This window comes from Notolabrus celidotus, chromosome 1 (assembly GCF_009762535.1).
Source record: "Notolabrus celidotus isolate fNotCel1 chromosome 1, fNotCel1.pri, whole genome shotgun sequence".
Lineage (NCBI taxonomy): Eukaryota > Metazoa > Chordata > Actinopteri > Labriformes > Labridae > Notolabrus > Notolabrus celidotus.
In genome coordinates, this window is record NC_048272.1 from 15,336,193 (window position 1) to 15,351,874 (window position 15,682).

General features: G+C 40.2%; 1 protein-coding gene across 3 annotated transcripts; it reads right to left on the reverse strand.

The window, feature by feature from the left end:
• Nucleotides 1-1,430: 1,430 nt before the first annotated feature.
• tfap2c (transcription factor AP-2 gamma (activating enhancer binding protein 2 gamma)) lies at nucleotides 1,431-13,196 on the reverse strand. 3 transcript variants are annotated; one of them, XM_034688838.1, is made up of 8 exons: nucleotides 10,032-10,388; nucleotides 8,924-9,379; nucleotides 8,402-8,453; nucleotides 7,090-7,161; nucleotides 6,349-6,571; nucleotides 4,485-4,603; nucleotides 2,974-3,115; nucleotides 1,431-2,736 (listed from the first exon to the last, which is right to left on the reverse strand). In XM_034688838.1, the coding sequence occupies exons 1-8, from the start codon at nucleotides 10,077-10,079 to the stop codon at nucleotides 2,442-2,444; spliced, it is 1,407 nt and encodes a 468-aa protein (XP_034544729.1). In that variant the 5' UTR covers nucleotides 10,080-10,388; the 3' UTR covers nucleotides 1,431-2,441. The 3 variants fall into 3 exon arrangements, with proteins under 3 accessions (XP_034544729.1, XP_034544747.1, XP_034544738.1); XM_034688856.1 differs by lacking the exons at nucleotides 7,090-7,161; nucleotides 10,032-10,388 and adding an exon at nucleotides 13,091-13,196; XM_034688847.1 differs by lacking the exon at nucleotides 7,090-7,161.
• Nucleotides 13,197-15,682: the final 2,486 nt, after the last annotated feature.

Here is a 15,682-nt window from a genome sequence, read left to right on the forward strand (position 1 = left end):
GAACATAGCATTTAATTTGGAATATAAATCACCAATATATACTTAAAATAATGTCCATTAACTTTACTAAAATGCATATATTCACTGGATGGGGAATGTCTTGCTGCTCTGAATCTGCTTTGATGTTGTCAGAAACGTTGGCTGGTTTACTTTCGTCGTCATGCAACATTTGTTTACATGATATGCACCAATGGCTGTGCAAAGGAATTGTCTTTGTACGTTTTTTTTCCATCTGTGTAGTTTGAAGTTTGTTAGGAAGGTGGCGCACAATGTTTGAAAGTGTTTAAAAGTGATATTTCTATGGGCATTAATAATTCGATCAGAGTGAAATAAGGTAGTAGTAGTAGTAAAGAAAAAAGAGAAGATCTTTGTGTTAAAATGTAGGGGTTAAAAGACAAAATGTGTCAGAATAGGTCAGGTAAAATAGTACGCTGCACCTCTTTTCAACATTCCAAGTATTTCTGTGTTTTTACTTTTCCACCATAGATCTTTATGGACTTGTGAATTCATTTGTCCAGTGTAAATGTCCTGTTTACAGCTCAGACTCGCATAGCAGCGAGCTCTGCAGCCCATAAACACACAGACCACATGAATCAGCAGAGACAGGCTCGGCCAGTGATGATTAAGCAATCTTGAGCCACACATGTAAATCCCATCTGCAGTTTTTTTTTTTTTTGCTCAGCGTCTTTTTCTCACAGACATCAAAGGAATCATCATCTGTGGTGTGAAACTTGCAGCACGACATTTGCATCGATGGAATACACCTTCGCGTGGGAGCACACCTGCTGAAAAGAATGGAAACAAGAAGGCGGAAACATCAGCAAGAAGGGGGAAACTACAGAGAATTTAGGAAGACAGGATGTTAAATGACGGGCTCTAGGAAGTTCCTTTTCAGTATGTGTTAATACTTGTTTAAGTTTTGACTATGATGAGCCATCATAATGCCAGTTGTGCACCTGGTGATGATGTCGTTTGTCTGCCTTCACTGAGCCAAACAGCTTACTTACTTACTGCCAGAGTGACAGTATATAATGATGCTATTGTTCCCATTGGTTTGGGATTTTCTTGCTGCTTATTGATATGATGGTCCTCCAACAAGTGCCTATCAAGACTCCTGAGTGCATAGAGAAGCATGCATATCTATGGCCTGAAGGGGTCAATGACGCAACGAAACCAGCATGACTCTTTTCATTTTATTTTATTTTTCCTGAAACTTTAAAACAGTTTTATTTTACATATTTCCAAAAAAAAAATATTATATCATGCCCACTTCCTAACCTCTACTCGATAAAAAACTAACCCATTTATAAAAGTCGAACACATCATCATAAAAAGTGAAACCATACACCAGAGGGAAACCATTATTTACACAAGCCCATTAAATTACAACATAAATTAGAAAATATTTACATCCAGGACAAGACACTGGATAAAATTCTATGTTTGGAATTTAATGTCTAATTAAAAACATTTTTAAAGAAAGAAATATGTACAATTACACACACTCTCACAACATACATACACTCAGACAGGACTGAACTGGGTGGTAGGTTGGTGGTAACTCAGGTTTTTTTAAATACTAAGAATGAAGAATACCTAAAGTGGTGACAAAAGTAACAAGTTTCTGCTTAAAAAGAGTAACAATGGAAGCATTGCTATGCCTGGTATCCACATGAACACTGGAGAGGCTTTAAAGTCTCTGGTTTCTGACCGAACACAGACCGACAAACCAAAACTCGTCTTTTTCTCATTCAGGCCTACATAAGATTCAAATCATCTCTTGTGAACAAAGCACAATAACACTGGAACCATTTTGAAGTGGTTGTACAAATCGAGCACAAAACAAAAAAAAAAACGGAGTGGATTTTCTTCTCTCTCTTTCTCATATAAAAATTGTCCTTTGCAAGTCCATTGAGACACAGGAAATCAGTGGATTTGCCTCCAGACAGAGCAGGAGGGGGGAGGAAGCTGGGAGGAATTCACAGCCACAGCAACTCATCTTGAAATGATGTCCTCTGGGGAGACAAAAAACAGTATGCACTTTGTTCTTTTTGCTCCTCCTGTCAACAAAGAGCAGGTCCCATGGTTGTAGCTTCAGCACATTGGCAACTGCGTGGAACTGCATAGTGGTCTGAGTATGATACGGTGTGTAATACGCCCTAAAGAAGGTGGGCTCCCATTAGGACCAGGACACAGGCCTTCAGCATCGGCTGGAGTTGCAGCAAACTGTGACAAGTTCGTAGAATTTACTGACATCTCAAAAAAATGATAGAAATTCAACAGTGCGAGAACACACACATACACACACGCTCACAAATTCTGCTCTCAAACATGACAATACTTAACAATCAATTTTAAAAAAATGTCCAAAGAAGGGCAGACAGGGCGGCAAGATCTAGGGACTCAGGGAGGGTTCTCAAGTTCATAAGGATTCTCCTTTCTCATTTCCTGTGCTTGTCCATTTTGTCGGTAGATTTGCTCCCACTGTCTGAGGACCCCTGGGTGTCGCTACCGGAGCTCAGGTACATCTTGTCCACTTGTTTGAGCGCCTCGTTCAGGTAGTTCTGCAGAGAGGTCATGGCGGCGCAGATGGCGGGAGAGCCGAAGCCGTGAGTGATGAGGCTGAAGTGGGTGAGGCAGCCTTGGATTCCTGGTTCCATGATGGGGGCCGGACGAGAGTTTCCCAGAGGTGAGCGATCCTGAGTGAGCAGGTCAGTGAACTCTTTGCAGATTTGCCTGAAAGTGAAGAACAAGAAAGATTTAGAGGAGACGAGAAGAAAGTGAACTACATCCCCGGATTCATGCAATCTTATAACTTAACCTGCAAAGAATCTAATCTGCAAACTCCTCCAGTAATCAGTCTAAATTTAACCTCCACATCAGTAATTCTTGATATGCCAGCTTGGTAAATCCAACTCTGCTACAGGTCTATTTTTATGCAAATCAAAGGCTTCATCCGGACTTGACACTTACTTGGCAGCTAGGAGCATGTTCTTGCGCGAGTTAACTTCGTTGCGTTCCACATGCGGCCTGCCCAGGTATTCAGCGATTGCCTTTGCAGGGAATTCTGTCTCACACACGTACCCAAAGTCTCTTGCTAAATGAACTGCTTCACCTAAGAGGAGAAGAAGAAGAAAAGAGAGTAAGATAAAGAAAAGCATCATCTCAGACAAAACTTTTAATTTATGTGATATTTTTATTTATACAGAAGTTATCGCTACATTTGCACCAACACTCTTAGTGAAGATCAAATGCTTATCTGTCCGGTGTCAGACTTTTATCAGTTCAGAGCATTATACTAGCAGCCTCGTTTTGAACCTGATACACTCGAGCATCAAGGCGCATGAAGTGAAACAGCTGAACTCCAGAATAATCATCTGCACACAGTCTTCTAGCTCTGGGACACAAGAGCTACTGAGATGAATATATTTCCGTCTCGAGGGTGGTTCGACTTGCATGGTCATAATGGGCTTAGTGAAATAAATGCTCGCAAAGAGAGCCTGACGGCGCTAACAGCACCACTTATTGATAGAAGCGTGCATCACTTGAGGACAATGGGCGGCTATTCAGAAGCACAAGCTTTAAGGTCAGCAGGCCCTCATGGCGAGCCGAACACGAGATAACAAGGCTTAATTCAGCTTTGAAGGTCTCTAAATAACACAGGCCTGCAGTCATTCTCCTGCACAAAACCATCAGCCCATTTATAAAAATTTAGCGTGTGGGGAGCAATAGTGATGGAAATATTCAACCTTAGCCCACGGCAGGTGGATGTGATTAAAGTGATAACTATTCATAGTGAAGTGTTACTGCCTGGGTATGGTATGATGATGTTTGTTCAGCATTCAAAGTGATGACAAGGGAAGGTGAAGGTGTAGAGTGTCATTGTTAAAACTGCGCAGTTCCCAGAAATGAAGTAAGCAAAGATCTGCTGCCATGTCACACAATGTAGACATTTAAAGGAACTTTAGAACAGATGATTTACAGCTTAGTAGAAGTAGAAGTTTGCGTGGTGATGATGGAATCAGTAATAAAATTATGTCTAAGCATATCTGCAGGTACATTGAAGTTATGCAGATACGTAATAGCCCGAAGATATCAAAGACTGGGAAAGGATACATCTGTTTTTTTGCATGTTTAAAAAAACGAGACATCAGCTCAGTTGCTCTGATTATGACTACATGAACAGAACCATTATGGGAACCAACATACAATTAATGCATAACAGGAACCTGACTAAATAAAACAAAGTTCCTCCATTAAAAAATCCTTGCAACACTCTCATTGTCTTCATATAAAGGGGTAGTTCAACAACGTATGGTGTTTGGACAACGGTTTAAGACACTGTATGCTACCTAAAGCACACACACATTCTCTGTGAATGAGATGGACGTTCTCTCACATTGAGAGCGACATTCCAGCCGTTGCAAACAGCAATTACGCCTGAGAAGGTGCTACGCTAAGCACTGCTGAGTGACATGCCATACCTTCGACTAGTGAGGTAAGTAGAGTTACGTTGGCCGCCTTCCTTCTTCCGGCAGGCAGGTTGAGCCCTATCTTATCCAGCTTTTCTCTCAGAGAACGGCCTCCGTTTTTTGACTTGGCTCTGCAGAAGAACAACAAAGAAAACAGGTTTAGTTTGCAATAGAGGAGTAATTGACACAGATAATGTGAGATCAAACTTTTTCACACAATGACAGGAGAGTCGAGAGGGGAAGTAAAGGGTAAGGAATTGATATGGCGTCAGATTCTTTGCTTGTAATCTGGATATATTTCACGACCATCAATACTGAACTCCTTAGCTTTGATGGTTGTACATTTGCCTAAGATCCAGATTGAACATTCAGTTTAAGTCATATTCGAACAGATTTAAATTGTCATTGCATATTTCTTAAATCTAATGTTCGTGCTTTTTTTAACATGTATTTTTTGTGTTTGAACTGCTTCCTGTAGATTGTCTTCTTTTGCACTCTTGACGATGAATAAATTCAACAAACATGCTTCCTGGCCTAAAAACACTGACACAAGTGACGCTTCTGCAGAAAAAACACTCAAACACACGTTAGCAGGAACACTTAAACTCCCCACTTGCCGAGGCCGATTTATTTTTCCGCCCGACTTGCTGGCGAGCTCTGCCTCTCCATGGCGGGTGCATCTTTAGGGAGGCATGTGTGTACGAGTGTCCTCACCCCCATCACCCCCTCCCCCTCCTCCTCCTCCTCCTCCTCCTCTCTGTCCCTCTGCTAACGATCCCCCTCCTATTGCTATATGACCTACATAAAAACGTCTGTGATTGTGTTTGTATGTGTGTGCATGTCAGCATTAACACAGGCACATGGGAAGTGGCAAACGTGCGACTCCAAGCACAAAATGCTCCGGACAGGGGGTGTTGTGTAAGTACAGTAACCCCACAGTCCCTCAGCAGACCGTCACACTAACACATGTGCCATAAGGTCAACTGCTCTGCCTCGGATAAACGTACCCATGCTGCAACCCCTGGCAAATGCACAAAAACACACCCACAGAGCTTTAGATTGGTACTAAGTGTGTTGATGTAACCTATCCCCAGAGGAAGCTCCGAACCAAAATTGCAGACCACACAAAGAATGTCACGAACCTTACGTAAAAACTGATGAGCTACAGTAACTGAGACAAGCTGTGCTTTTGGAAAAGCTTTGCCCATGAGCCTCTGAGCTTTAGTCTACAGATCTGGAACTCTTCAGTTTGATGAATATTCAGAACTGAAATAATGAATAGAGATGCTCTAACACTAGTTCATCAGTTCTGATCCCAATTTCAAAACCTAGATTTAAATATAGCCCGAAAGAAAAAGTTTAGCATCTAGAAACAAGCTAAGCTAATGTTAGCGGCAGCACAAATCAGGGCCTCTCTAGAACTCCTGATCAGACCAGTTGAAGTGTCAGAGAAACACTGATTTTGTAAACAACAAACTGCTTCATATTTTACCTATTTACTGAGCTTTAAGTCACATATTTAAAAAATTAAAGCTTTAAAATGTCTAACTAGAAAATTGTGAATTCTTCAATGTTGATATCTTTGGCTAACTTTGCACCCTCCATTAGCAGCACATTGTTCTTTTTTGCAGCTCAAAAATGTTTGTTTCTATAGATGCAGCCATAATTTGCTGTATATTATTGCTGTGAGAAGGCTTATCTGGAGAAGAAACTAATGTATTCCATGAATGGAAAATAAACATTTCTGAAACTAATAACAAAGATAGTGTGATTCTGCATTTATTATGAGCCAGCGCTTCTGTTTAATATGGAACACTTTTTTAATCAACAGCAACAGAAAAAAAGTACTGTTGTGTTGAAGTGTCTGAGCACTGACCTGCGTAAAACTCCTCCCAGGAGTGATGCATTCAGGCACTCAGGGGGCGACAGGCGTCTCTGGACCTCAGCTACTGTAACCTTGTACTTGGATGTGGAGCTCAGCAAGGAGAGACGGCCCGGCACGGAGCAGAACACCTCTGTTGGGTTTGACACCATGCCTAGCAGGGATTCCTTCTGGAAAGGAAGACCTAGCGCGTTGCCTTTAGGTAGAGTGACGGGACCTGGAGGTTGAAGGAGAAAACGGGTAAGCTGAATAGTGAAGATGTACTAAAGAATAAAGAAATATTTTGGTTTTGCAACAGATATGTGTAAATAAACATTTTTCTGTGTATGTATATATTCTGTAATAATCATAATCCTTTTTGTGCACAAGATAATCTGGGTTGGCTTTTAATTAATCAAAGGGAAGAGCATGTGTGCAGCTCTGCACAACTCAGAAAACCAGGGTCTGCTATTGGGTGCTTCTCCAAACATTGGCTGGTGAAATAGCTAAAACGCCCTCATGCCAGACATCATCCACAAACAGGTACACACACACAGACTGCCACTCATCTAAGCCCCAGATACATCTCAGTGCTGTTGAAGCCTGATGTCACAGGCTCTAGGTTTTCTGTGTGTTAATGCCCGGGGTTCTAGAGCCTGACGAATTATAATAGCCCCCCCACAAAAGCACTGACAGGCATCAGACAAACAAAAACAAGTACAGCACACTACAAAACATAGCTATCTTCATCCTCACCCGCAAGAATGCCCCCCTGATAATAAGTCCTCTGTATGCGATCAAGGTTCCTGCCACCACGTAGTCCTAATACTGAGACAGAAATCACAGAGTCACATGAGTACTTTAGGGCTCCTCCGAGGCACATGGCTGGGAATGACATGCCATTGTTTACAAGTGGAAAACCTAGATCGCCCATAGCGTGCCCTTAAGCATGGGAACAATATAATGAGCCATCGCTGGTTTACGTAACAAATGGAGACTGGTTGGTTTATTGTACTGTGTAAATACATGTCTGATAGTAAATATGTCTTGACAGATAGTTAAACTTTTTACAGTCTCTACGGGAAAAAAACAACAACTGTATTTAGTGTTAAATATCACAAACAATTGAATTAGTCAGGCCTGATAATGAGAAACTACAGCATGAGGTTTGTTTTTAAAATGATTTGAATTCATCTTTATATGATTAAATACATTTATATGACTTTTTACAGGATTGAATGACTGTTCTTATCTTTTTATCTGTCCCAGTATGGTTCGAATAAACACAGAAAATCAAAGAGGTGGAATACTTCGGCTCGAGCTGATCTCTCTCTCTGACTCAAAGTCTGTCTAATGGAGCCCTTATGACAAAACAGCAGGACTAAGTTCTCCTGCAAAACAGTTCATGTCCCAACAAATTACTAAACTGTCCTTCACATGCAAGCCCTTAATGCCACACCCCGCCAAAAGCTGGTTCTGCAGAGCCAAACACTGCGTCAAGATCAACTCATAATTTCCTGCGAACGTGGACTGAAAAGCGCTGCAATTGCAAGCTTAACCCGCCTAAAGATGATCCAAAGCTTTCCCCTTCTCTCGCAGTCAACACTGAAGGTTGCTCAATTTTCGTGTCTTGTCAATAGCCTGTCGTTTATGAAAGGGATCCCTTTTTTTCCCACTGGGCAACCATTCAAACACCTTCACCAACAGAATAGACTGTGGATCATATCAAGCTTAGATAAGTGCATCTCGTGGCTGTGAGGATTACCAGTGTATGCAGTGCAAGTACAAATACAAGACTCCTCCTGTGTTGTATTCCTGCACTGAGTGCCCTGACATGCCACTATAGAAGTAATTGTTATGACAATTCCAAGTATGTGGAGAGTGAAAAAAAAATACAGTCCTTACGGTAAATTTCCAGCCCTTGCCAGTAATTACTGCATCTTTATTTGGCTGTACAAAGGCACATGTACCCCAGGCAGTAACTTTTTCTTCCCCCTTTTCTTTTCAAATTTAGAAAGCTTTGATTTTTAGGCACTGTAGATTCTATTTAAACATGGAGGAAACTCACCTTTTTTGATGACTGTCTGATCTGCCATAATAATACTGTGGTCATCTACATGCTGATAAAAAGGACAGAAGCAGCAATTAGCAATCACATGCATTGTTGCATAACACTTTTATCAAGAAATGGCAATAAGCATTTAAATTCATTGTTTAAAAAAACAGGAGAAGCAATCATATGCATTGTGTTAATGTGAATCTAATTACAGCTGTGGTTCCTGTCAAATTGTAAAACATCAGCCTAAAAGACTTGTTCCCTTTGCCTCCATGCAAAATTTTTTTTAATTCTTATAACTCAATTTTAAATATGAATTATTTTAAACATAAATACATCAAGACAAAGGTGTTGACTGATTGACACTGGATTGTTTGTGAATCCAATACCGCCTTTGAGGAACCTATCCACATTCTTTACTTTAGCTGTATTGTTTGCTCAGGTATCCTTTCATTTACCCAAGATAGCTTTTTGGTTTGTATGCACGCAAACAAGCTTAAGGTTCAACAATGTCATTCAGGCAAATCCACTCACTTGAACATCATCCAACCCGTGTCCCATGTCGTGCATCCCCATGTTATCACCAATGGACTCGATGCTGTGCGCGTGCGGGGGCAGCAGCTCCGGCCGGCGGAACCCTTCCCTCCTCACCCCGGACGAGCCTCCATCCAGGCCCAAAATCTGACTCGCCAGTCCGCTCCTCGCGTGAGCTCCAAGCCCATCCTGGCCCTGCCTTCCGGGCCATGGCTGCTGCTGGTTCGACGTCTGAGACTGATGTAAGGAGTTGATGTTAAAGGGGTCGCCGAGGTGAGAGTAGGGGTCACTGGACTGCGGGTAGGAGATGGGCTGGTAAGGGGGTGGGAAGTACGGGGGCTGGAAGTCCGAACTGGCCGAGTGTGAGAGGGAGGGAGACGGGCTGTATAGGTGCTGGCTGACCGCTGGCAGGTGGGGCAGCCGGGGGTTCCCATTGCTGTTGCCGTCATGCCTTTCCTGAGGGACAGAAGAGACATGGCAGCTGAGAAAGGTGACAACAAGATGGCAGGTAGTGTTGACATTTACCCCTCAGGGGAGTGAAGTGTCTGTTACCCACTGGCATGTTGTCCACTGAGGATAATAGTTTAGAGAAGAGCGTATTTAGACTAAACTCTTACATGCATGCACAATTTGGCTCATTACGCGCGGGAAATAGAAGTGAATGCGTTTTTTTTATTTAAGAATACTGTGTCATTTATTAACTAAAAAATGTGTAAAATGTCGTTATAAGCTGAATTTGATGATAAACTTAAATATTGTAATAACGTAATAACTGATGCTACACTTGGAAAACAAGTTATCTTTTATTACGTTTCATTATTACTATCAGGTAGTTTTTTGTTTTTTTACTGCTGTGCTGTTAGTGTTGTTGACATACCTTTATTCTTAATAATGCAGCTTTCTCTTACAGTCTCAACTTTTTATTGGAAAAACATGTTTATAGTTTTTGCCCTCCTGTTGGTATTACAGGAGAATTTTAAGATGGCAGTCCTTTAGTCTATCTCGTCCTATCTTATCATCGTGTTAAAAATCTACACACTTTCGTAATTGAAAAGCAAAGTTTTGCTCGATGCTCATCAAAGTGAACTTTTCCCTCTTCCAAACTCACCTCGCAGTCATCTTCATACTTGACGTTGTCGGCTAATTTCCACAACATTCTGACAGAGAGAAATACCTCCGATTTAAAGGAAGAAATAAGAAAAAGAAAAAAAGTGTCTCGCGAGTTAATCCAGTTAAAGAAAAGTGAGGAGCTTCCTGGTGATCATGAACCCCTGTCGTTGTTCGAAGAAGAAGATGTGAAGTTGTTGGAAGGAGGCTGAAAGGGCAAACTGACCGAACGACTGACAGTCCAACCACAGATATGAGTTTCCACAGCCGCTATGACAGAAAAGAATCGTCGTGGACCAATATTTCCCCCCTCTCCGGCCAACGTGCTGTGTAGTTGTGCCGTGGAAGTGGGTGAAAACGGTGCATATAAGAAACTTGACTCCCTCTCATGGACAAAAGAGCGATGTTCAGTCTTATTGGTGCACATATGAGCACTGACTGTATTATATCTGCACAGACGCTCGGAGTGGGCGGCACCCTGCCCGGTGATGTCAGAGAAAAGGGAAAATGAAATTATTGCTGATTGGCGGGATATGCGTCCAATCAGAGTTCTGTCCGTATTTACTTTGTCGGGCGTTGAAGCCCCCTGACTTTACTATATTCTACTTCCAATGGCTTACGTTGAGTCAAGTCTTTTATCACTTTTATCACCACCAAACCAAGTTTGTTTTACAGTGTTTGTTTGTAGTCCCGTCGGTCACATGTAACCAGGGCTTTTCATTTGAAAGAACCTGCAATAGCCTTTGATTTTCAGAATACTTCAAGTAGCCTATAGATCGTTTTACGAATAAATAATGTTTGAATATTAATCTAGTCACTCAGAAACAACTCATTTTAAATTATCGCGGGGAATATGCATTTTATCTTTCAATCTGATGCAAGTCTGATACATTTTAAATCAACAGGACCATTATTCCAATTAAAAAGTCACAGTGACAGGTTGCTTGGCTCGTGCTTGAGGTATGATGTTTATCGGAATGCCCCTTGGCCAATCACATGCCCGGATCCAGATATTCTAGAATTTCACCTGAACAGTTAATAAAAGAATCGACACGTTTGTAACGTTAAAACTGCGGAGAAATAAACGTGTTGTGGTAGGAACTGCAATTCTAAGAGGCTCACTAAAACTACGAAACTATAATTATATTTTTTATTCAAAATTTCTTTCAAAGTTTATACTTTTTTGTTTGTTAGTTTTTATTTTTTTGTTCCAAGTATTATAGAAAAACAATTAATTTTCAAATAATAAGTAATATCAGACCTAAGTGAAAATGGTGAATTATCTCTTGCTGAGATCAGTTGTTGGCCTTAAAGTAGAATAGAATAGAATAGAATAGAAAATCTTTATTGTCATTGTCACAAGGACAACGCAATGAGGATTAATACCACTCTTTGTATCCTTTATGTGGACTCTAGTTTAATTTAATCCTTGTTCTCATTGTGTTTTACCAAATGTAAATAATTTCTACTAATTTTCAGAGCTGAAAATAATCAACAAATATCTCCTTCTCATCTTGAATAGGCCTCCAAATAACCCCGTGACAGTCTAATGCTGGTGTTTCACTGAGGTGGTTAAGTGCTTGTTTCAAACCGCAATAAGCCCGAGGGCCCAGCAGCAGCATTCTCCCCTAAACCTCTAAAGCTCAAAGGATCCCAACAAAAAAGTCTTTCTTCACTTCATTTACATGTTTGGTGGAGCTTTGCAACGTCCAAAACAAGAGAGCTTTGAAGCTTTGATATGCATCAAACCTCACAATGGGGACAAAAGATGTTTGTTTTTATCAGTTTTTTTTATTATTATAAAGACCTATAAATAACTCTTTAATTTACTGGGGTTTTGTTAGTTCATTAAAACCCGTTCTAACTTTTAAAATGCAGCATTAAATGTATTTTTCAAACGAATGCACTGTGTATTATACAGCCATTCATTAATTGTTTTTGTATCACTCGGAGAGCAGGCTGCTTAACATCAGACTATAATTTGTAAGATTATTAGACAGACCTTTGTCTAACAGCCTATGGCGTCCGTCCACCCACGCTGTGCTGATCGGCTGTGTGTGGGAGCAACGGGTCGTGGGCGATGAGGGGGATTATCTTATTTTTGCGTGTTGGTCTTTGGCTTGTTGTGATGCGCGCTGATTAAATGTTGTTTTACGTTGAAGGGACACAGGGCAGATCCCACTGCGGTTAGTCACGCTTGGCCTGACGGTGTTTCGAACGATCCTGATGCTCAGCATGTCATTCTCATTACAGGAGACTACAGGGACAAGCGGCCCAGCTGATGTCAGGTGAACAGATTAAATGGAGCCATGCCCAGATAAATAAGAAACAAATCGATGGTGGAGTTCACTGTGATTGTTTTTAAATGGTTTGCTACGAAAAAAATATTCTAACTACGTAAAAAAAACAAAAACATATGAAACTTTACATTTTAATTCACAATATGATGCTTTCACAAGAATCTAAAGGTGGTCTCTTATTTTAAGGCCTCTTGACAACTAAATAAAAAAGTAGACCCCAAAAAGCCCCCTAAAAATTCGATTTTATGCACGTGATTTGAAATATTTTTAATAGGCTAAAAAAAACTGTATTACGTTATGTAGCTACTTATTTATTCTGGTAGATAAACGCGCAGTCATATGATTCCTGCACTTCTTTTTTCGCATTTTAAAATATTATAATACAGTACAATACGCATATAAGGAAGTATATGCAATCTGCATGGATTGTCAGAGGATATAAGGAAAAAGAAAAATGCACAGATATTATTCAGAAGTGAGTCTGTTTTAGTTTTGACCATAAGAGGCATCACAGTTTTGTAATCCATATAGCCTCAAACCAAATTTCTCCAAGTTTTTCTGAGAATGAAGCCCTGCCTTATTGACAATAATCACCGGTTACTCAGAGCGCACGCGGCGCTGCGCCATTAGTAACAGGTGATTACGGTGGTAAGTAATAAAACATATCGAATCAGCAGCAAAACCGATAAACACAATACCCTCATGTCGGTAGTATAAACTAAGTCAGCTGTATAAAAGGAAAATCCATGAGTGAACTCACCCTCCAGTCTATCCTCTCCAGCATAGACATCTGCAGAGCTCCAGTCACACAATCCCACTGACACACTGCTGCGGTTCACTGAAACCATCAGGGATTTGCACTGCAGACTTCACCTGGCGTTAGCGCGCTGCGCATGCGCTGAAGAATGTAATACACCTGAGTGAGATAAATCAAAACAATCCATCTGGAGTTTCTCAGTGAAAACCTAGAAGTACGGTGTTTATAGGCGATATCTGCAAAATGAGTACGGTGAGTGAAAAGGTGTACATAAAAAGAGTTTGGACAGTTTTCTAAATTATGTAAGACAATGATCAATCGGGATAAGAATGAAGTAATCTTTATTTTTTTATCTACCTTTCCTCTTAAAATATAAACATGTACAAAATAAATTGCTATTGAGTTTAAAGTTTGAGGCGAAGAGGTTGGTGAGTAAATAACCTTAAAACAAAAACATTGATCTTATTGGGAGTAAATTTCAGGATGAGGTAATTCCACCCCCAAAGCCTCATCGCCTCAGGCTGAGCGAAAGAATCTGCTTTCAAAAGCAACTGAAGCTTTTTAAGGCCTAAAATGGCTCCTGTTATCTGATCTGCCAAATACTTTGGCTTAAACTAATGAACAGATCAAAGTGTCTCGGCTGTGTGGCTGAGAATAGCTTACATATCTTGTTCTGAAAAATAACCTATACCTTTCTGATCTGCTGCTCAGACACCTGCCACAAAATAAATCCCCTTCAAACAATGCAGATGTAATAATTCAGAGAAATAATGGGAATAATCGTGCATGTCTCAAATTTAATTACTTAAAACGATTATTTAATTCCCACATCCATTATACAACAACCACATCCATAAATCTATCATGCCCCAAAGAAAGAGCAGCTGTACTCTATTTTCTTAAAATAACACTAAAACCAGGCTACAACGATCGGCCTTTAATTCCCTTCATAATAAACTCCATTTGTAGTTACACGTATAAATTATATTGTCTTGATGTATGAAACTATAAGAATAAGAATAAGGATAAGACTTTTTTTTTTAAATGAAATAGTTTAGGCTATATAAAGCGTTCAAATTCAGCCATGCACAGATACATTCAACAATGTGTCCCATTAAAACATTCTTAACGTTTTTAATGCTAAATTTATCTATAGGAATATCCACTCAGACCAGAAAAGGTAGGCCTAAATTATTGCTGAATGAATATGAGGCCATGCAAAGGGAATAGGCCTACTAAAAGTGCTACTGAAAAATATAACGCGCGGGAAACCACTGCGATAAAAACGCATCTGTTTCTGCTCCTGCCTGCTCAAAGACTAAGAGTTTCCATGGTTATAAACAGTTGTTAAATTAAAAACAAAAACTTACAAGAGTCTATGTGGTTCTTATTATTGGTGCATTATTTCTCGGTAAACAATTTCTTCAATGATCTAACGTGCGCAGAAAGATAGAAATAAACAACAAACGTAAAAACATGTCACAGAGCGCAGCTGGACGAAGACAAGAGGGCGCAGTGTTTATTTGATTTTTCAGCCACAGTGATTGGATTATTTATGGTGTAACTTACAGTTAATGAGAAGCAGGCAGACAGCTCTTTGTTGTGCTTGTTTTACTCTGAGGGACCACAGTTTGAGTCTGTGAAGAAGTCGGTGTAATAAGGCTTCCTCTGCTGCCACCTTGTGGTTACAGCCTCGTATTACCACAGAGTGAACATTAACCATCTTCATAGAATTTTGAGTTAAACACGGGCGATTCTAGGATCGGATGTTTAGGGGTGCTGAGCCAGGCAAGATAAATTTCACCGTTTAGTACATTTTAATGCAATTTCATTCCCACATTTGTGAAAGAAAAACAATTTTTTTTTGGGAAGTCTGTGACTAAACCATCAAGTCCGATAAAGGTTATTTAAGTGCTGAGCCACAGCAAAAGAGAAATGGATTGTAATCATAAAAAAAACATATGGTAACCCTAATGTCTGGGGAAAGACAACTCATTTTGATGCAGCAGCTCCTCAACATATACATAAACAGTATGTATGGTTCTGGAGTAAACCAACCCCCTATAGTGAGTACCAAAAATGGGCTTGCCCCTCCATCATTTCTCAAATTTCTAAAAAATAAACCCATTATATGATAAATACTAGAGCACAAACTAGATGGGTGACTTACCGAGACGTAAAAACAAATTCAGCCAAATGGTAGTGTCTGTCAGAGGCACACAGTCCTGGAACAAACTACCAGCTCACATTAGGGAGCTTGAGAACTACTGTACCTTTAAAAAACAGTTAAACATTGGTTAAAAACAAACCAGTCATGTACTCATGAATAATCTGTTTTCTCACTTGATGCCCGTTCCCGGGGGCTTTGGCCTCACCCCTCATCCTGTTTTTATAATGTCACAAACGTTTTGTGTGTAAAATCTGTTTGTAAGTCAGTTCATTTAGTGTCCCGATAACTGTTTTGTGACATCCTGTAATTTTAAAACTTGTTGTTTTATGTTTTATGTGAGTACCTGCCATAGGAATACGGATGAAATTTAGCTATTGTGCTAATTCCGGCATATTTACATTGAGGCACATTGTTGAAATGTTGAT

Excerpts from the sequence above, each read along its gene's own strand:
- tfap2c (XM_034688838.1), bottom strand. The coding sequence starts at position 10,079 with ATGTTGTGGAAATTAGCCGACAACGTCAAGTATGAAGATGACTGCGAG. Across the intron at positions 7,162-8,401 it reads TCAGACAGTCATCAAAAAAG|TATTAGGACTACGTGGTGGC; the intron begins GTGAGTTTCCTC and ends TTTCTGTCTCAG. Across the intron at positions 2,737-2,973 it reads AACATGCTCCTAGCTGCCAA|GCAAATCTGCAAAGAGTTCA; the intron begins GTAAGTGTCAAG and ends CTTCACTTTCAG.